This window comes from Natator depressus, chromosome 11 (genome assembly GCF_965152275.1).
Source record: "Natator depressus isolate rNatDep1 chromosome 11, rNatDep2.hap1, whole genome shotgun sequence".
Taxonomy (NCBI): Eukaryota; Metazoa; Chordata; order Testudines; family Cheloniidae; genus Natator; species Natator depressus.
In genome coordinates, this window is record NC_134244.1 from 3160531 (window position 1) to 3182180 (window position 21650).

The 21650-nt window shown below is 56.6% G+C and overlaps 1 protein-coding gene across 3 annotated transcripts in view; it reads left to right on the top strand.

Annotated features, from left to right (window-relative positions):
- TNS1 (tensin 1) overlaps positions 1-21650 on the top strand; it is a 273763-nt gene that overhangs the window by 120557 nt on the left and 131556 nt on the right. For all 3 annotated transcript variants that reach the window (XM_074967030.1, XM_074967029.1, XM_074967031.1), the window contains one exon: positions 10645-10683. In XM_074967030.1, coding sequence (XP_074823131.1) covers positions 10645-10683 — 39 coding nt within the window. The remainder of the gene's footprint in view (positions 1-10644; positions 10684-21650) is intronic.

The window sequence follows — 21650 nt, forward strand, 5'->3', positions numbered from 1 at the left end:
GCGTTTCCTTTTCAGTGCCGTTGGTGGATTACTGGTAACGAATGAATCCAGCTCTGGACCTGACCGGCTTGAAGGCCTCTACAGAGCCATGCGGTGAGCACAGACGAAGGGCAAGATTCCCACCCTCTGCCCCCCACAGCCCTGTCAGCGAACTGGAGGGAGCATCTCTAAGGGGACGAAACACTTAGTCAAGGCTTGTCCCCCTCTGATGAGCTTTCCACCGAAGAGGCCAGGCCCTGCCCGGCGTGGGGAGGGCCTCTGGAGATGTGACGGAGGTCGACCTGCTAGTTACACACCGGTCCCCGGGACGTGGGCAGGTGGCGCAGTGCTCTGTGGAGAAGCGAGTGAGAACTTGAGGATGCAGCAACTCCTGGACCAGATCAGACCAGGCAGGCCTGGTGGGCAGCCCATGTTCACGAGCTTGTCTACACTTGGACATTTACCGCAGTAGCTATGCTGAAATAATTATCTAGGTATAAGGCCCGTGTGGACTCTCCTCTTCCAGAATGAGAGTGCCTGCTTGTGGGTTAGCTTTATCCACTTTGGAGTGATTGTTTGGGAGTAGCTCCTTCGGTAAGTTTCCAAGTGGAGACAGATCCTGGGTGGGGGAAATGCGCTCCTTGGCTGTATAAGCAGGGGAACATCAAGCGGGAGTAGGGCAGACGCATTACTTCTGTTGGCAGCATTGGTGCTCTGAAGAACAGGCCTGGTAGGGGGAGACTTGAGGAGTTGGGTTTAGCTTGAGAAAGAGAGGGTTAAGACATGACGTGATCATGCTCCTTTGTAGGAGAAGATTTCTGAGAGTAGGTGGCTCTTCCATGGAGCAGAAAAAGGAGTGGTGACATCTGTGGCTGGAAGTTGAAGCTGGAACAAGAAATAAAGCATTTAATGGTGAGAGTCATTAACCACTGAAGAAGTTACCTAGGGATGTGGGAGAATCTCCTTCACTTGAAGGCTTTTTAAATCAAGACTGGCTCTCTGTCTGAAAGATCTGAATTGGAAATGATGGGGCTTGATAACAGAGACGCTGGATGAGGTTCCTTGGCCTGCCATGTGCTGGAGATCAGACTTGATGCTCAGAACGGTCCCTTCTGGCTTTGAAGTCTATAAATCCAGTGCTCCGTGGAAATGAGGGGAGGGACTCTGGATTCCCACCAGTGTAACCAAGAATTAGCCCTAAATTTGTCGCTGTTCCTTCCTGGTCTCCAGCCAAGTGACTCTTTGGTGGGTGGGTCCATGGGCGGTCCAAGGACAGCCTGGCTCACTGGCCCCTGGCAGACTGGTGGGAATTACCAGGGGTGGCTCCCTGCAGTGCAGCAGTTTCTGGCCAGTGTTTCTGAGCTGCCAGGAAAGACAGAGGCCTGTGGTGGGAGCAGCCCCGAAGGAAGCCTCCTCGGGAATAGGGAGCGTCGTCGTCCAGACAGAAAGAGATTTGGCCTGAACCTCCACTGAAACTCAGCCCCCGTTGGATTGCTTTGGGAGGTCTGAAATGGTTGGCATCTTCTAAATCATGTTTGTCTTTCCAAGTTGAGACTGGGAGCAGAAGTGCCAGGGCAGAAGAGACCCTGGCTGGATAACTCAGAGAACCTCCAGCGCAGGCAGCTGGATGTTGGGGTCTTCTCCCATCCAGACGTTGTGATGACTCCTGTCGGTGGGAATGCCAAGCTTTTAGCAAGGGTCAGGACCCGTGAGCTAAGGGTCCGAGCCCAGGCCTGGGAGTTGAGAGAAGTCTGTTCACTCCTGGCTCTGCTACGGACTCGCTGGGCATGAGAAGCCATGGGGCTGCAACCTGGGTGACTCCCAGGTGCTGGGGGCTGGGATCCCAGGGTGGCTGCGGTATCCACGCTGCCCCCTCTGCAAAGCAGGGAACAGCAGCCTGTGAGCCCTCCGGGTGCACGCACCACTGGATGTCCTGCCCATAGAGGTCCCACCTGGCGGAGCCGACCGCATTCCCTGATTGGCCCAGGTGCACTATTTCAGGCCTAGGCAAAGCACCTGGAGGCTGTTTCTGCAATAAGACAGGTCCCTGGGTTGCTGCTGCTACAGATCCTGCTGTGTGGTCCTGATCCTTGCTCCTGGTTCCAGTTCCCAGTTCACCACCCCCGCTCCTGACATCTCACCCTGTCTCTGTTCCCCTAACTCTACTGTGGCTGGTGTTCTTCGCTCTCTGCTGCAGCTCATCGAGTTCAGCTCCGACCCAGTCCTACGGTGTGACATTGGTACGGACTTCTGCTTCTGCCCTTAACCCTCTGCACTGAACTTGGGCCATGTTCTTGAGTCCCCTCCACCCCAAGCCCTGGCCTCGACCTGGATCCCATAGCTGGAGTCCTGACGCTGTATGACCTGGGGCACATCACTTGTTCTTTCTGGGCCTTGATGTTCCCATCTGTAAAATGGGGACAATTATAGCATTGTAGGACTTCAAGGGACCTCGAGAGGTCATCTAGTCCAGTCCCCTGCCCTCATGGCAAGACTCAGTATTATTATCTAGACCATCCCTGGTGTGTGTCTAACCTGCTCTTAAAAACCTCCAATGATGGAGATTCCACAACCTCCCTGGGCAATTTATTCCAGGGCTTAATCACTCTGACAGTTAGGATGTTTTTCCTCATGTCCAACCTAAACCGCCCTGGCTGCAATTTAAGCCCTTTGCTTCTTGTCCTGTCCTCAGCAGTTAAAGAGAACATTTTTTCTCTCTCCTTGCTGTAACAACCTTTTATGTACTTGAAAACTGTTCTCATGTCCCCTCTCAGTCTTCTCTTCTCCAGACTAAACAAACCCAATTTTTTCAGTCTTCCCTCCTAGGTCATGTTTTCTAGACCTTTTGGTTGCTCTCCTCTGGCCTTTCTCCAGTTTGTCCATATCTTTCCTGAAATGTGGTGCCCAGAACTGGACACAATGCTCCAGTTGAGGCCTAATCAGTGTGGAGTAGAGCGGAAGAATTACTGCTCGTGTCTTGCTTACAACACTCCTGTTGACACATGATGTTGGCTTTTTTTGCAACAGCGTGACACTGTTGACTCATATTTAGCTTGTGATCCACTCGGACCCCCAGATCCCTTTCCGCAGTTCTCCTTCCTAGGCAGTCATTGCCCACTTTGTATGTGTGCAACTGATTGTTCCTTCTTAAGTGGAGTATTTTGCATTTGTACTTATTGAATTTCATCCTATTGACTTCAGCCCATTTCTCCAGTTTGTCCAGATGGTTTTGAGTTCTAACCCTATCCTCCAAAGCACTTGCAACCCCTCCCAGCTCGGTATCGTCCGCAAACTTTATAATCATCCTGACTGCAGAGGTGCATGTCAGTCTGACTTTCCGGTTGGTTGTGAAGTGCTTTGAGATCCTGGGATGGCAGGTGTTAGTAGAGGGCAAAGCTTCACTGTGTGAAACTGGCTTTAGGAGTAGGACCCAGAAGTATGTCTCGGCCACACCCCCCAATGCCCAAGGGTGTTCGCGTCGGGGGTCTTCATAGATTTTGAGTCCAGAAGGGACCGATATGATCACCCAGTCTGACCTCCTGCATCATCCAGGTCAGAGAACCCCCTAATGATTCCTGCATGAAGCCCATCACTTGTAGTTGAGCTAGACCCTAGTTTAAGATACACTAAAGGCTTCAAGTGATGGAGGATCAACCCCGCCTTTAGATCCATTGTTCCAGTGGTTAATTACCCTCACCGTTAAAAACCGGGGCCTTGTTCGTAGTTTGAATTTCTCTAGCTGCAGCTTCCAGGCATTGCACCGTGTCCAGCCTCTGCTCTCAGAAGTCAGTTCCCCTTGTGGCGGCTTGGATAAGTTAAACAGAACCCGTTCCTTCAGTCTCTCGCTGCAAGCTGGCTTTTCCAGACCAGGAATCTTTCCCGTAGCTTTTTTTCTGACTGCTCTCCGGCATTACCAGGCTTGGTTTGGCTGGTTATAGAGATGTGGGCCAGTTGTGGAATTCAGAGCTGGCTCCGAGTCCAAGACTTCGGGACGTGGGATTTGCTTTGGGGTGCTGGGAAGTTGGACCCCTCAGCAATGTTCGTCCATCCCAGGAATCTCAGCACAGGGCCTGAGAAACACTGGAATGATGGGTGCAGAGACATTCCGGTCACTTCCCTATGTCCATCCCTCGCAGGGGGACATGCAGGGGCTTGGGTACTTAGCAGCTCTTGCTGGGAAGTAGCTGTGGCTTCCCTGGCATGCGTGTCTCCGTGCCGTATCAATATCAACAAATAGTTTTGAGCCACAAGCTCCTTCCAGGAAATTCTGGGTTGGATTGCCAGTGCGAGTGGCAGGATATGCTGGGCGGAGCGGAGCTTGGCGTGTGGTGCGGGGCTGGGGACATGGGAAAGTGAACCAGCAAAACTGGGCTTACGCTGCCCTTGACGCTGTTTTCTGCAGTGGGTAAAGATCACCCTGCATGTAGAGGAGAAAAGGGCCAGACCAGGAGCAGCATCAGAAGAGGTCTGCTGCCCGGTGTGAGTCCCAGCTGTTGTCGCAATCAGGATGATGGCTGGGCCACTCTGTTCTGCTCGGCAGGAGCCTGGGTTTGAGTCCTTCCAGAGCCATTGGATACCCAGACCCTGAGTCCTTTGGCAAATCCGGACCTGACGCAGGGACCAAGAGGAATACGGAGGAAACAAAGCCCAAGGTTAATTGGCAGTAATTTGCCTCTGGTAATTCATGGAACAATAGCTTGGCTGTTTCGTCTGACATCTGCGGTCTTTTGCTCCACTTCAAAGGTTCCATACACACTGCTTAAAACAACTTTACATAATGACCCCGGGCCCTGAGCCCAGGTTCTTCAGCACTCCGAGCACAGGCCCCTGTCATTTGAACTAAAGGAGCTACTCAGTTGGCAAGTAGCAGTGGTAGGCTGTTACCCTCTGCAGCCCAGCCATTAGAGGAGGCCACTGTAGCAGTACGGCCTTTTGATAGCAGCCGAGACCTCTTTTCACACAGGACCGTAGGCCAGCCCTGCCTCTGGAGTGCAGCGTCAGTAAGAGCAGACATCGCTGTCGTCAGCTACTGCAGCCGCTTGCCTGCGGCTCGAGGGATCGAACTGATGATCTGCTCTCTGAACACCCGGCCCCAGCCCCTCAGGTCGAAGGGCAGTCTCCATCAGGGAGGCACAGTTTCAAAGAACTCTGGTAATTAACTCATTAGTTAATTCAGCAAATGAGCTCTCAGTGGGATTACCCCTAAATACTCCCCTCGTATTAATACAGAGCACTGCTTCAGCCTTTCCAAACATGAATCCTCGGCCCAGCAGCTTCATACCCATTCAGCAGATGGGGAAACTGAGTCATGGGGCGGGAAAGGGACACATCTGAGCTCAGAGAGAGCCTCAGCATCAGAACCAGCAACAAAAATGAGGAGTCCCATTCCTGGGCTCAGACCGAGATCCTCAGCCTCTCTCTTCTGTTGGGGTTTGTTTTGTCATGCCTTCAGCCACTGCAGCGGGAGACCCATCCATCCATCAGTGCCCGTCCCCGGGGTATCTGAGCACTGAGCCAGCCCCTGCGGGCTCACCCCAGCTGTCGCTGGCTGGGCACTACCCCAGCAGCTTGCCGGATAAGACACAGTTACGCCATACACCATGATTCATTTTTTCAGCATCTTTCATTGAAGCTGCTTCTCACGGCGCTGGCAGAGGGCTGATTTAAGGAGGCGGAGAAGGGACACAGGGCGTTCCAGGTGCTGCGCCGACGGACACTCGTGCACGAGCACTGGGCAGATCATGTGGGCTGCCGGGGCGGACTCTGATGCTTGGTGAGCGGAGGGTGCGTGGAGGGAAGACGGCTGAGAGGCACAGGGAGGGACCTGGCACTGATGACCTTGACCAAAGGTTAATGTCCCCGACACGTGGCAGTAGCCAGTGGCTACTGCGACGAGCTACCAGTGTAGGAGATCGGCTTGCTGGTGCGGCTCCGATCCGGAGCATTTCCTTTCTTCTGTGGGAGGTTGCTGCAGCTGTTGTGTTTCTGGGAGCAGCAGGTGGGAGCGAGAGGAGCAGTGGGAGAGGGGGCACATCATGTTTTCGGGGGGGGAGCTGCAAGGGACATACAAAGACCTTCCAGCACTGAGGGACGCATGGGGGGACAGCCTCTCGGAGCTGGAGCTCCGGGTGGGCAGAGAAACTGCTTTCTGTGTGTGTGTTTTTGCCCAAGTTCGATCTTTGCACAATAAAACTGTCCCCAGGAAGAGACTCAGGCCGGGCAGTGAGAGCTAGCCGGAGTGAGGGGAAACTGAGGCAGCGGCTAGCCCGAAGCCAAGCCCGGTAGGCTACAGCCTGGACGTAACGGGCGAGCGTGGGAATCCATGCTACGTGAAGGGGAGCGACTGCTCCCGCTTTCTAACACTGGGCCGGAGGATTGTGCAGAGCTCGTGAGCTCTTGCTCTGACCACGCAGTCTGGCTACAAGACCCTTTTATTCTGCCGCAGCTGCCACCCGGAATAGCCAGCCTCCTTCATTTCCCCTCCAACAGCTCTTCTTTTCCCCTCCCTTCCGGGCGAGGGACCAGAGCCAGCATGAGCATCTTTGGATGAGCCTGCATGGCAATTATTCGCTCGCACCAATGTGAGGGACGGTAGCTGTGCCCCGGGAGGCTTGGCAAGATGCTTCTTTGGGCATGCGAGACTCCGGCTACGAGGAAAGCCAGAGGCCGGCTGCTTGCGCTGGGGTCTGTGCAGCGTGCGGGGCAGCGTGGACAAGAGACGTTGCAAGGGGCGGTTGGTCTTTGCAAGGGTGGGGCTGCTGGGCTCAGCAGAGGGTTCTGTGCTTCCTGCATGTGGTGGGGGCAAGTAGGTGAAACGCGCCTGCTGAGTGTGCCTGGGGACCCCGCCTGTCCGTGGAGGCTCAAGCCACCTTAGCTAACAACGGTCGCGCAGCTGGTGCGGGGCGTGGGGGAGGGACTGCAGAGCAGAAACGTTACATACCGGCCCCCCAGTGCCCAGCGGTAGCAGGTGCCAAGGCCTAGCAAGATGGTTTCTCGCTGGAGGAGAAATCCGTGGCACGCACTCAGAGTTCACGCTTCGCATAACTCGTTTATCCAGTGGCCTAGGGCCCAGGTGGTCACGAAGGGCAGGGAGGCAACCGCTGCTTTAGCCGTCCCAGCCCAACTCTACTGCCCAGTTTCCAGGGAGTAATGCTGCCCCAAGAACTGACTCTGGCTAGGGCGATTCAAGCTCTCCTGCCCTTTGCAACAGCTCCCCCAACCAGAAACTGCATCACAAACCGAACAGCCGTGCAAGCATCGTCTCCTGCTACGTGAGAAGCCGGTGTAATGCCGCCACCTGGTGCCTCCCACCGTAATGGGGCTAACCTGCCACGCGGTCGCCTTCTCCATGCTGGAGCAAAGTGCCGGCATTCCCACTCCTAGCCTGATTTCCCCAGTCTTGGCTCCTTCAGGATCCTACCATCTAGAAACAACGAAACCCGCCTAATTTCCAAAGCAGTTGCCAAAATCGAATCGCTCTCCTCCTTAAGAGGCAAATCGATTCCTCTTCCCTGGCAGACAAGTCACCTGCTGTCTGCCCTTCAGCCTGGAACGTGCCAGGAAACCGTCAGATCCCCCACCTCGGCCCATGATGTGAGAAGGGGCCGGGGGTTGAAAACAAAGGGACGCATGGTTCAGGCAGAGAAAAGGAAGTCCTCTACGCTTAAGTTGGCGTAGTTCACTACTGGTGGGAGTGGGGGCTGGGAGGGGGTCATTGAGGCAAATGCTGAGGCTGGACTCCAGATTCTGTAACTTCTTTGCTGTGTGAGCTGAAATGGTGTTTCAAGGGGAGCCACCCTCATGCTGCAGGGCCGATCACTGGCGGGGGACAGGAGGAATTTCTCCTTCCCTTGGTATGACACAGCTCTGTTGATCAGGCTCATTGGTGTGTTCCCTCCCACCTCTGAAGGGTCAGGGGTAGGTCACCACCAGAGCGGATGGAGCCACATGGAACGCTCCCCGTTCTCGGCCTCAGAGGCCCTGCTGGTTTGTTGCACATCGATCAGCGATGGGCTGGGCGCGTGGGTTAAGCTAATCCAGGAAATGATCATGGGGGGCGTTTTGCAGATGTGTGTGAGAGTCCCGTCCCAAAGCTCTGCCGTGATTAGAGAAATGCCCTCTGGAGGGGGCTGATTGCAACGTACCACCAGCCACACGCTCTGATTTCTGGGTGTGTAGGAGCCTGTGTGAAAAGCAGTAACCAGCCAAGTAAAAAAGAACATAAAAAAGAAGCTTACAAGAAGTGGAAGGTTGGACATATGACCAGGGAAGAGTATAAAAATATTGCTCGGGCATGTAGGAATGAAATCAGGAGGGCCAAATCGCACCTGGAGCTGCAGCTAGCAAGAAATGTCAAGAGTAACAAGAAGGGTTTCTTCAGGTATGTTGGCAACAAGAAGAAAGCCAAGGAAAGTGTGGGCCCCTTACTGAATGAGGGAGGCAACCTAGTGACAGAGGATGTGGAAAAAGCTAATGTGCTCAATGCTTTTTTTGCCTCTGTCTTCACTAACAAGGACAGCTCCTAGACTGCTGCGCTGGGCATCGCAACATGGGGAGTAGATGGCCAGCCCCCTGTGGAGAAAGAGGTGGTTAGGGACTATTTAGAAAAGCTGGACGTGCACAAGTCCATGGGGCCAGACGAGTTGCATCCGAGAGTGCTAAAGGAATTGGCGGATGTGATTGCAGAGCCATTGGCCATTATCTTTGAAAACTCGTGGCGAACGGGGGAAGTCCCGGACGACTGGAAAAAGGCTAATGTAGTGCCAATCTTTAAAAAAGGGAAGAAGGAGGATCCTGGGAACTACAGGCCAGTCAGCCTCACCTCAGTCCCCGGAAAAATCATGGAGCAGGTCCTCAAGGAATCAATCCTGAAGCACTTACACGAGAGGAAAGTGATCAGGAACAGTCAGCATGGATTCACCAAGGGAAGGTCATGCCTGACTAATCTAATCGCCTTCTATGATGAGATTACTGATTCTGTGGATGAAGGGAAAGCAGTGGATGTATTGTTTCTTGACTTTAGCAAAGCTTTTGACACGGTCTCCCACAGTATTCTTGTCAGCAAGTTGAAGAAGTATGGGCTGGATGAATGTACTATAAGGTGGGTAGAAAGTTGGCTAGATTGTCGGGCTCAGCGGGTGGTGATCAATGGCTCCATGTCTAGTTGGCAGCCGGTGTCAAGTGGAGTGCCCCAGGGGTCGGTCCTGGGGCCGGTTTTGTTCAATATCTTCATAAATGATCTGGAGGATGGTGTGGATTGCACCCTCAGCAAGTTTGCAGACGACACTAAACTGGGAGGAGAGGTAGATACGCTGGAGGGGAGGGATAGGATACGGAGGGACCTAGACAAATTGGAGGATTGGGCCAAAAGAAACCTGATGAGGTTCAATAAGGATAAGAGCAGGGTCCTGCACTTAGGACAGAAGAACCCAATGCACAGCTACAGACTAGGGACCGAATGGCTCGGCAGCAGTTCTGCGGAAAAGGATCTAGGGGTGACAGTGGACGAGAAGCTGGATATGAGTCAGCAGTGTGCCCTTGTTGCCAAGAAGGCCAATGGCATTTTGGGATGTATAAGTAGGGGCATAGCGAGCAGATCGAGGGACGTGATCGTTCCCCTCTATTCGACATTGGTGAGGCCTCATCTGGAGTACTGTGTCCAGTTTTGGGCCCCACACTACAAGAAGGATGTGGATAAATTGGAGAGAGTCCAGCGAAGGGCAACAAAAATGATTAGGGGTCTGGAACACATGACTTATGAGGAGAGGCTGAGGGAACTGGGATTGTTTAGTCTGCAGAAGAGAAGAATGAGAGGGGATTTGATAGCTGCTTTCAACTACCTGAGAGGTGGTTCCAGAGAGGATGGTTCTAGACTATTCTCAGTGGTAGAGGAGGACAGGACAAGGAGTAATGGTCTCAAGTTGCAGTGGGGGAGGTTTAGGTTGGATATTAGGAAAAACTTTTTCACTAGGAGGGTGGTGAAACACTGGAATGCGTTACCTAGGGAGGTGGTGGAATCTCCTTCCTTGGAAGTTTTTAAGGTCAGGCTTGACAAAGCCCTGGCTGGGATGATTTGATTGGGGATTGGTCCTGCTTTGAGCAGGGGGTTGGACTAGATGACCTCCTGAGGTCCCTTCCAACCCTGATATTCTATGATTCTATGATTCTATGATAAGTACGTTCAGATTAATGCCTGCAGTTAATACAGCTGCTCTCCCTCACATAGACCCTGGGCGGTCCGAGGACCGGGGAAGACAAAGCCGGGGCCCTGGCGTGTTTGGGGCAGTTGGGTCCATGGGCAGGTCTCCCTCTTGTGAAGCGGTTGAGCATTGCACAGAATGGTGCGGTAGCCATTGCCAGTGGGTTCTAGGCTGGGCCGTCACCCCCTTCCTTCTGCACGTCCCTGCGCGGTTCAGGTCTTCCCCGGCCCGCGTGAAGGAGCGCAACCATTCGCCAGAGCTGACCACAGCCTCATCGCTCAGTGGAGCAGGCCTCCGTGGATGGGGGGAGCAGACATGAGGGGGGTGTCCGGGGGCAGGCTCCTAGCGGCGGCCCCCCAGCCCAGGTCACGCCGTATGTAAGATGACCGAGAGCCCGGTCTCTGCTTTGCCGTGCCTAGGGACTGGTGACATTCTAACGCTGGGTCTTCTTGTGTTTTCTTCGCAGGCGGCTACCCCATGTGCGCCTTCTGTCAACTCTGAGCTGGTAAGTGAGCCGACCCCTCTTCCCCGGGGGCACTCTGGCCGCGGCTTCACGGCGGCTCTTGCCACTGCAAAAAAGAACACAGTGAAACAGCATTGGCAGCTGGGGAGGGAGCAGAGCACGGGGCTGGGAACCAGGGGAGCCGCATTCTTGGCTCTGCCACGGAGCCAGCGGTGCCTCAGTTTCCCTCTCTGTCCAACATGGGCCTGCCGTGGTCCTTCCCTGTGGCAGGGGCAGTGGGATGCTGTGAGGGAAGGAGCAGAATTATTTGGAACAATCTGTAGAGCCCATTAGGATGTCAGTGACCAACTAGCTGATCCCCTGTGGGTGACCTGGAGTCTAGAAGGGCGTGGATGGAAAAGAGGGTCTGGTATAGGGAGAGGAAGGATGGTCCGGGGTGTTAGCCTGGGATGTGTGAGACCTGGTTTCTAGTCCCTGCTCTGCACAGGCTCCCTGGGTGGCCTTGGCCAAGTCACTTAGTTGCTCCGTGCCTCAGTTTCCCCTCTGTAAAATGGGGCTAATGGCCCTGCCTCACAGGGGGGGTTGTGAGGGTCTGTGGATTGAAGGCAGCGAGGTGCTCTGATAGTATGGTAAGCGGGGGGTTAGGTAGATAGGGAGGTTGGCATGAGAGGGTATCTCAGTGTCAGGGGGGCTGGGGCTGGCCCAGACTCGCCCTGGCAGAGTTTGGATGGTGGGTGAGCGAGGGCTGTTCGCAGCCAGGCTGGTGCTGGGGTGTTTCCGAAAGGACCAGACAAAGGGCACTGAATTCCCTCCACTTGCCAGGCTCAGCAGCTGGCTGTGTGTACTCCAGAGCGAGCCCGGCTGGCTCTGAGAGCTGCCCTGGGACACTTCATCCGCCCCTCTCCGTGCTGTCCCAGAGCCCCGTACAGCACCAAGGCAAAGCACTGACCGAGCTGACAGCTCGGAAATGGGACCCATCGGTGGGCCAGTAGGAGGCACTGTTGCCTCCCGGTCAATACTGAACTGCTGCTGCCCGGCAGGATTTAGCAGGCGCTGGATAGCTAAGAGAGCCAGCTTAGCGAGGGGAAGTCAGTCCCAGCTGGTGGCTAATGCTGATCAGGAAGTTTCTTGTGGAGCAGGTCTTGGCGCCGGGCATGCTGGGGTAGTTACATTCCGCCTGCTGCAATAAGGAAAGCCCCGGCCATTTCACTTCTCTGAACTGCAGCACTGGTTACTGCCACCATCCCCCTTTCAGCGGCAGGTGAATTCCCTCCTGATGTGACGAATCTGGGCTGTCGCTGTGCTCAAGCCCCGGCGAGAGAACGTGGATCCCCCTGCTTGGAAAGAGGCCTCTTGAGCTGTGGGAGAATCGCCATTAGCAGTATAGGGCCTATGGCACACAGAGAAGCAGTTCCAATTCCCTCCAGTAGAGGACAGTGGTGCACATACACATTTGCCGTTTATATGTAGGGGTGGCGTCACAGTAGCAAACGGCTGGCATATGATGCATTTTGGCCTCAGGATCCTCAGCTGGTGGCCTGTATTCATTTTCGGAGGCCTAGTCTCCGCGCAGCCGACTCTTGAGGAATTGTTGCTTGCCACAGATCAGCAGTTCAACTCCCCCCGCCTCTTGCTGTTGGGTCGGCATGGGAAAGTTATTCAGAGCTCAGAGGCAGCTCAGTTCTGGTTCAGCACGCTCTGTGGGCCTAATGCATGTGCCATCGGGGGGCGATAGCAAAGGGGGGTGCAGGGGATAGGAGGCAGATGCAGCAGGCTTTCCTGTTCTCAGGGTCTGGCCTCTCCTCTGCCACCTCCCCTAGCATTAGCAGTCACAGGTGGGTCAGCAATTGCCGGGAGCAGGCGTCTATCTCGGTGCGCTCGTGTTATGGCCCTGTGCACTTGGAAAGCCCGCCAGGAAATCGGCCTGGGAAACCTGCATTCAGGTCGGGACCCAATTCTCCTTGCTGAATTCTAAGGGACGGTTAGTCAGGACGTTTGGGTCGGTCCAGGATAGAAACAGGGCCGAGGTGCAACGCGCGGATTCAGATTCAGGTTAGGATCTGGCCCTGCCCAAACCCGTGGGCTCTTGGCCCCGGGATTAGTTCAGATAGAGATACGGGCCAGCTGTACAATTCAGGGCGAGATCCGCAGCGGGACCCCGAGCCCCCTTGACGTCTGGGGAGGGGCTTGGGCCAGGATCCATTTATAACACATGAGTCTTACCCCATCCCAACAACATTCGGTTCCCATCACACCAGGGGCACGCTTAGATTCCACCACAGCCAAGTAATTCTTGTCCTCGCCTCCCCGCAGTGGTCTCATTTGAAATTGGTGGGACTGCAGGGCTTCGTGGCCGTGCCAGGAACAATACAGCTCCGGACGCGGGGGTCTGCCATTTTGAAGGGCGAGCCGGGAGAATCTGTTCCTGATGTGGGCTCACCCAGGTCTCAGTTCCCTTCTTTGGGCATGAAGCTCTGCCATCCTCAGCAGCCTAAACTCGTATGTGCCACGGGCAGAGAACAGCTGGAATCCACCAACGCCTGATGCCCCTGCAGTGATAGGGAATTGACTAGGTGAAATATACCCAGATGATCCCAGCTGATGAACCGTGTCCCCGCCAGCCCCGCTCCTGAGCTGACCCGGGGGGGAAATTCCGACTCGGATGATGACCCTTAGCCTGGCCCTCCGTCTGCAGGACAGCCTGGCAAGCCCTTTGTCTCTGCACGCTGCCATGGTGAATTCCTAGTGCGGGTTTGTGGGCAGTCACAGAGCAGGGCATTCGAGAAGCGACGTGGGGCCGGCACTGCGTCTTCCCTTTGCCTGATTGACAACCGAATCCCTAGGGAGCAGCTCAGAGCATTGAGGGGCAGCCCGGGGCCCCGATCCAGCCGGGCACTGGCGCACGGGCCGTGTTCAAAGGGACTTTAACTCGCATGAAGAGTTGAGCGGGAGCGGGGCCTTGGCTTTTTGCCTTGTCTGGGCTCTTCGAACCTGCGGGCCATCCCTCTGAGCTTGCCCTCCTGCCCGCCCAGCCGCAAGCAGGACATGTGCTGTGTCGGAGCCTTGCAGCTTGGAGATAAGGGGGTTGCTTGGGCACCGTGCCACTGAACGGTTATTTTGACATCTCGGCGGTTAATGTAAGAAGCCAGCGAGAACTCCCCCGCTGCGCCCAGGGCAGGCTTTTTCCTGCCCAGAGAACCAGCCGGGCTTTCCTAGAAGCTGGGTCCTGCCCGGTGTGGATGTGGGGTGCTGAGCTGGGCGGCCCTGATCCTGCACTGACGGAGTTAGTCTGAGCCCAGTTTCTTCGGCAGGCCTCCAGCTGCCGGCGGGCGACAGGGGCCCAAGAGTGGGTCTGATCCCAGTCAGTAGAGGACAGCGGGTTGCCGGTGCCGTAGCCAGGATGTCTGCCCCACAGCAGCAGAGCTCAGTGATTTATACCCCTCTCCAGACCAGTGGTCCCCAAACTTTTCAGGGTCGTGCCCCCCCTTACCCCTGTCCCCCCCGCCCCCCCGGGCCGTGAGCGTGGTTGTGGCTCCGGCGGGGAGCGGGGGGGGGGGGAAGACATGGACAGGGGTAAGGGGATCAAGGCTGGGGGCAGGACTGGTAGCCAGGGCGCAGGGCTGGGTGTGGGGCCGCCACCCCTGGTAGGAGGCAGACAGGGGAAAGGGGGCCAAGGCTGGGGCCACAGCTTGGGGTGGAGCCGGCATCTAGGGCCCCTGGGCATGGAGCCTGAAGCAGGGCCCTGGGTGCGGGGTTGGCAGCTTGGGCCGGGAGCGGAGCCTTGGTTGTGGGGTGAGCTGCTGGGGCCGTGGCCAGGAGCAGATCTGGGCAGCGCTTCCTCCCTGGCCCCCATGGGGGCTGGCCTGGGCCCCAGCCATGCCCCTCCCCCCGCCCCGGAACGGTCCTCTGTGCCTCCCCGGGACGGTGCGCCCCATAGTTTGGGGACCTCTGCTCTAGACCATAGTGTGAGGTGGGGGCTCAGCCCCACAGCTGGCGTGGAGGCGGGAGGCTGCTGTTGTCTGTGTGAGGCCAGTGCTGGGCACCTCCCGGCAAACAGCAGAACACGAGCATGAGCCGTTGCCACTGAGTTTCTGAGCAGGGCCTGCCCTGCCAGCAGCTGGCAAAGTGCCCAGAGAGCTGGCGGCGCCAGTCCCAAGCCGCCAGAAGCCCTGGAGCAGCCCCGCCCGGTGCCCTGCCAAATCACAAGAGTCGCTTAAAAATCTCGAGATTTTTAAAAAATTTAAAATTTAAAAAATTAAGGCCTGGGGGGATCTTTGCCTTCTGTTTCTGAGCGTTTTGGGGGCCCCTCGTTTCTTGTTTTCAAGTTTTTCTCTGCCATCCTGCATGGGGCGGGGCAGGAACTTGTTTGTTTGGAAATGCAAGCTGAGAGTCTCCTCCAGTCCCATGACTCCGGGAGCTGGGGCTTTAAGGACATCGACTATCTCAAGAAAATCAGCAGAGTTGGGAGGCCCCCCTTGACCACGCCAATGAAATCCTCGCCTGGCGCGACTGCGAAACTGACCGGCGCAGCCTGCGGCAGGGAGGGCCCGTGTGGCTGGGCCCACTCCACCCTTCAAGGGCAGCGCTGTGACCCTCAGGAGGGCAGCTCAAGTCAATTAGAGGCAGGCGTAGAGGCCGGTCCGTTCCCCACCTGCCCTCCTCTGGACGGGTAGCCACCACCATGTGCCACTGACGGGCCGGGAGGGGGACACGCAGTCAAAGATCGAGAACTGAACTTGGCCCCATGCAAAGGCTGGGCTCTGTTTTCCTTCAGAGCCTGGGGCGTTTTCTTCCCACCCGGGGAGATCACTCTAGCAGATGTGCCCGGGGCTCGTTTTCTTTTCTCTGATGCTGTTTAGATTGAGGAAGATGATTATTTTCACCCCTTGTTTTCCCTGGAAATCTTAATGTAAGTCAGAAACAATTAAGCTGACAGGCTGCAGGGATTTCTTTGCCAGAGCAACAAACAGGAACAATTCCCAGCAGGTCTCCGCTGATAGAAGAGGAACAGGGAATTGCTAAAACAGCTGTCCCGTGAAACAGCCCATGTTGTTCCATCTGAACTGTGAGCCGTGTGCGTCCTCGGGGCCGAGGCGCTGGCTTCTCTTGTCAACAAGATCTCCTCTCTGCTCCGCTCCGAAAGCTGCGGCAGGCGTCTGTTGAAATGTACCACTGCTTTGTTATTGTAGGGTTACTTGTGAGTGGCGGGCTGGGCTTTGTCAGTGGAGGGCTGGGCTAGGTTTGTTATTGTAGGGTTCCTTGTGGGCACCAGGCCGTGCTCGCTGGTTTTATTATTGTAGGGTGGCTTATGCATGCTGATCTGCCAATGAAGCGAGCTGTAGCTCACGAAAGCTTATGCTCAAATAAATTTGTTAGTCTCTAAGGTGCCACAAGTCCTCCTGTTCTTTTTGCAGATACAGACTAACACGGCTGCTACTCTGAGATCTGCCAACAGTGATTGGTTGTTGCAGGGATGGGACGTTGTACACAAGTTTGTTATTGTAGGGTTGCTCCTGAGAGTTGGCCTTTGTGTACTGTTATCGTAGTACGTGGTTGCTCTTTGCTGGCTGTGCTGGGTGGGGTGGGGCTACCCCCTGTGCTCGGAACGGACCCCCGAGGCTGCCATGCACTTGCCATAAACCAATGAGGCCCCTTCCCCCAGCCCTAGTCACTCGGGTGGTCTTGCTGGGCGGGTCTGGGGTTTAGGAGGAGCCCGAGGGCGCTGCCTGTCCTGGGACCTCCCGGGGTACAGCCGGGCTCCACTCTCCAGGGCTTTCCCTGGCGCGGCCATCATGCCACCTTGGGTGCCCCCTGTGAAACAGGTGCCTGTGAGCGACTCCATCCCAGGACGCGAACTGGGGGGGCTGGGAGCAGTGACAGATGGGAGGGGTGGGCTTGGTCCTTCCCCTGCCGGCCCAGGCTCGGCTCCTCCCTCTGCGTCGCGGACAGTCAGCTGGTGCCGCAGGTGGTCCAAGCCACAGGGGCGAGGAGGGGGCCCTCCCTGCTGTAGCAGCTGGCAGGAGCTCCCGCCTTGCCCCAGATACCCCGGTGATGGGCACAGTGCAGGACAGGATTGAGTCTCCTCCACAGACCTCGACCTAGGACCCGAAGGAGGGGATGTTTCACCACGTCCCTGATCTCCTCCCCAAGGGGTATCATTGAGCCCCGAGAGGCCAGGTGCCCACCCCATCTCCTGACTAATGTGCTGCCCCCTAGTGTTGGCAGGGGGCGTGGCTGAGGGCGGCCTCCCAGTGCGTCTGCTTGTTCGTGTTTGAGTTTTAAGCCCAAGATGTACCAGCTGGAAGCCAGCCCCCCAGGGAGCCTGGAGTATCTTTCCCCTGATTCCGAGATCCAGGCCTCGGTGATGTGGTTACAGGCAATGGGAGGAAATTACCATGGGAAAATGGGCTACATAAATCAATCCGGAATTAATTGGAAACACCATCCGTGCGAAAAGCCAGGGCTCGTGCTTCACTTGGGAAGGAAGGTGGCCAGTGGGGGCTGCAGAGAGAGCCCATTGCAAAGGCCCAGCTGGAGGGGAGATTGCAGAAAGGCCGCTGTGGAGGGGGAACGAGGGGGCTGGGGCCTGCTCCGAAGGCTTGGCTCAGGCCCCTGGGGCAGGAGCCAGGCCGATTTCTGGCTTGCATCTGACAGTGCAAAGGAGGGAGAGGAAGAGAGTCTGGCTGAGCGCGCATGGGGAAGGGGAGTGTTCACGAGGGAGTGTGTGTGGGTGTGGCTAAGTGTGAGATGCATGAGCGTGCATGGGAGTGGGTGAGAACGTTCACGGGAGCAGGTGAGTATGTGTGGGTGAGAGCGTCCATTGGAGCAGGAGTGGGAGAGAGGGTGCCCGGGCGGGGGGGGCGCGGGTTGAGAGGGTACCCGAGGGCGGGGGCGAGAGAGGGTGCCCAGGAGCGGGTGAGCAGGTGACTGGGAGTGGGTGCCCAGGGGTGGATGCGAGGCGGCCCGGGGTGGGATGCGAGGGGCCCCAGAAGTGGGTGAGCATGTGACTGGGAGTGGATGCCCGGGGCAGGAGCGAGAGTGATCGGGGGTGGGTGTGAGGGTGCCCGGGGGTGGATGCGCAGGGGCCTGGTAGCGCGTGAGAGGGTATCAGTTAGCTTTGCGTGTGCGTGTGCATGGATCAGTTGATTCTGCATGTGCACCGTAGCCCTGACGCACCTTCTAGTTGTACGTTAAGCAATGTGATAACATCTGTCCCATGTTCTCTCCTCCTGTCCCCGTACGAGAAGCGTGTGCAGCGTTTTGGCAGGGTCTGCTCTGTCCTCTCTTTTCCAGCCCCTGTGTCCCAGGGTCGGGCTTTCTGTGCGGGCGTCTTGCTGTCAGCTGGGAGGCGTCGGGGTGACAGTCCTGCAGGCCAGTATTAACAAGCGCTGAGTGATTTTCGGCCTGACGCCTGGAAAGGACTAAACAGCTGCCTCCCGGGGGGCCCTCGGAATCGCTTGTCTCACTTGCAAATCTTGGCTTGATATCTCCTGTGTGTGCACGGAGCAGACACACCCGGGGCAGCACGCTCCCCTGCATCTTCTCAGGCCAGGCCGGACGTACCTACGTTCTCCTTTGGGGGTGATCTCTCGCAGGTACTTCCCTGGCCCCCATGACTGTCTTCTCTGAGCACTTCCCAATCTGTGGTGGCTGTCTGCTCACACCTCTCCCCGCTTCCCTTGTGAAGCAGGGCAGGGCTATTCTCCCCCATTGTACAGAGGGGAAACTGAGGCATGGAGCGACTCAGGCTCGGATCCACAAAGGTGTTCAGGCTGAGGGGCCGGAGGAGCGAATTCAGGGGCCTAAGACCTTTGTGGCTCTGGACTGAAGTGACTTATCAGGGGTCCCAGAGAGCGTTTGTGGCGGAGCAGGGATTTGAACTGTGGTCTCCCAAGTGCTAAGCTCACCATTGGACCATCCATCCTCTCAGCTGTGCCTGCCCAGCTTAATCACAAGGACCCCCGCCTGATGGGAAGCAAGCGAAGAGGCACCGTGCTCATTTCACGCCAAATCTTTCCAAGCAATTATCTTCTGCGCTTCCCCCACCAGCGCACCGTGATGTGTCTCGCATTGATCCAGCTGTTGTTATCACAGCCTGGGGTTTAATCTCCCCACGGCACATCCATGCTGTGAACGCTGCAAGGAGCCCGCCGGTCCCAGAGGAAGCTCGTCAGCCCGCTCCAGGATACTTATCTGGAGAAAAACACACAGTCTTGTCCGTTTGGGACCGTTAGTGCGGTGTCAGGAGGAAGCTGACGCGGGTGTGAGGAGCCCAGCCCAGTCTGGAGATTACGGCCCAGGCTGGCTTGCAGGCCCAGCGCATGCCTGAAATGAGATGGGGAGTCCTGTGTTTGGTGGAGCCAGTTCATGGCTAGAGTCGGGGCTGGAGCAGGGGGCTGTGTGGGGAGTGGCGGGTAGGGCGGATTTGGGACACAGCCCACCTTGTAAATACCTGCCCCATCGCAGGCAGATGAACGAGGTGGCTCCAAAGGCATCTCCCATCACTGACCATGCTGAAATAGACCAGGGTCTCCACGCGGGACTCCCTGCCAAAATGGGCTTCCCCTGCGTGCACCTCTGCCCGGATAGGCCGGGGCCGTCAGTAATGCTCGCCGTCCGTGGAGGTGCCGCCCTCTCCGATTGGCCCTGGCCCCCGGGCACAGTGGTCTGGAGGCCCTGGCCTGCCCTGTTTAGCTCACCTGTGTCCATTGAGCTGAGAGAAGCCTGAGCTAGAGACAGCCACGAAGGCCACGGGCCAAATGGACCTGATCTGGAGAAGTACTGAGCTCCGATTTCCATGGGAGCCAGGGTGCTGAGCCCTGCTCAGAATGAGGCCTGTAGTTGGTGGGTAATGTGGCCTAGGAGATCTGTAACCAGCAGCAACAGCTGAAAGCTCAGGGCCGGGGATCACAGCTCTGGGGGATCTGCCAGAACTGTCGCAGCTTCACTCAGACAAGCTCATCGATCCTTGGTTAAATCACCGTCGCTTCCCTCTCCTGCCCCGAGACCTCCATGTTACCGCTGCCAAGAGCCTAGATGCCATGGGGATGGGCACAAATCAAACTCTACAATAGCTAGCAGCAGGAGAGAGGCCTCATAGGGATCCTCTTGCGAAGCTGCACACCGGCATGGCGAAGATGCTGGTGGAAACTGACAGAGTCCCATTGGCCAGCGTGGGGGGCTGGATACAGTACTCCCCCAGAAAGACGGCCCCCGCCCTTTCCCCAGCAGCTTGTGTCTGGAGACCGTCCTCAGGCAGGAGCGTGGCTGCTCCGACGAGATGAGGCAGGTCTCGTGAGCCACCTGTCGGGGGATGTTCTGTGCAGAGGGGGAACGGTTTTGCTGCTCCGTCTCCTAGCAGGAATGCAGTGGCTCAGGTTTGCCCAGTTCCTCTCCTCGCAGGATTCCTGCTCACCGAAGGGGGCTTGGCTTCTCCCTGGTGGAGCTGCGCCAGGAGGCCGTGGCTGCTTTGCTGCCGGAAGTCTCTCTTTTCGCGTACCCTGTTCAGAAACGGTTCCTTAAGTGGCTGTTGCGTTTGTCCCCCCAGCCCTCCTGCCTCCTGGGAACTGACCCTGGAAACAGCCAGAATGAGAGATCCCGCTTAGCCCAAGAGCAGAGCGACTTCACTATCGCCTTCCCCTACAATTTGCCCTCCTAGCTGGAATTCGGCAACCAGAAGGCAGGACCCCGCGGCCCCTCCTCCATTGTCAAGTTTGCAGGAGACGGGGTGGTGTTACATCTCCAGGGGCTTGTTCCTGGTTGGGTTAGGATTCCATCCATCCTTCCACAGCCCTGTCTGCCTCCGCGTCTCGCCTGCGTCCTGATCTCAGAGACTTGTCAGATGGCTGCGTGGCTATCGGTTCGCACCGGTGCTCAGTGCCGCTCTCTTGATGCTTGGAGCCGCGTCAGACGCCGGGTACTCGAGGCTGCTCCTGCGGGGTTGCCCACTCTGAGCCACCTCTCGGGGAGCAATGGGGGTGGACGGGGAATCGTTTTGTTGCTTGCTTTCCTGGAGCCGGCTGGAAGGGGGAACGTTGCTGAAGCTCCCTGGATGTGTTGCCTTCCCAGATCCATGCTGACCGGCCTCCCTCTCTGCTGCTTTGGAGCCTTGACTCGTTAGGCAGAAGATCCAAGCAGGGTGTGAACCACCAGTCCATAGTGTCTTGTGTGGAACGGTCGGTGGCCATGCACGATCCTCGGCATGAACTGATTTAGGGCCAGTCCCAGCTGGGTCTCAGATCCTCCAGCCAGACCCTCGGTTGAGGGCCCCCAGCACCTTGCTGTGCCAGGTTCCTAGAATGGGCCCGGGGTTTGCCAGGCAGAGCATGCCACGCTCTTGCTGGGTGGCTCTGTGGCACAGCACTTGGCCAGCTCCGTGCTGGTAAATAACCGTCCTTTCCTCGGGCCATTCCTGGGGTAGAGTGTGAAGGGATGCGAGGCTGGGAGGCTCCACCTGACTGAATGATGCTCCAAGCTGCAGGGACCAATACACACCCTGTGGTGGTGTTGTCTGTGTGTTCCTAGCAAAACCTCTTTATGAGGAAACTGGCAGCAGAAGAGTTAAACCGTGGCAGGCCGGGGCTGGTGGCAGGTGTTGGCAACAGGGGGCACTCCCAACTCTCCCTCTCATTTTTGGCAGGCCATGTGCGCAAAAAATGTCTTCTGTGCAAATTGTTGTGCGTCTGTGCAAATGTTTGTGGGCGCGGTGTTTTGCCGTGGGCGCGGGGTTTAGGATCTGTGTGCGTGCGCACACGCGCACAGCTTAGAGGGACCAGTGGGCGCTACTACCCCTGAAACAGATCTTTCCTGGCTCCCGGTGCAGCAGATTACTGCCATCCCAGTGAAAAAGGTCCACAGTAATTATCTGCAATACACAGCCATTTAGTGAGAAGGAGTTACACAAGCGATAAAGGGTTATATTAAGCACATAACTCCTATGTTAGACATTAAGAGCGATTCAGTCCTCTGAACGAGTCTCTCTTTCACAAACAGGCCCTGCGCTAGCCTCA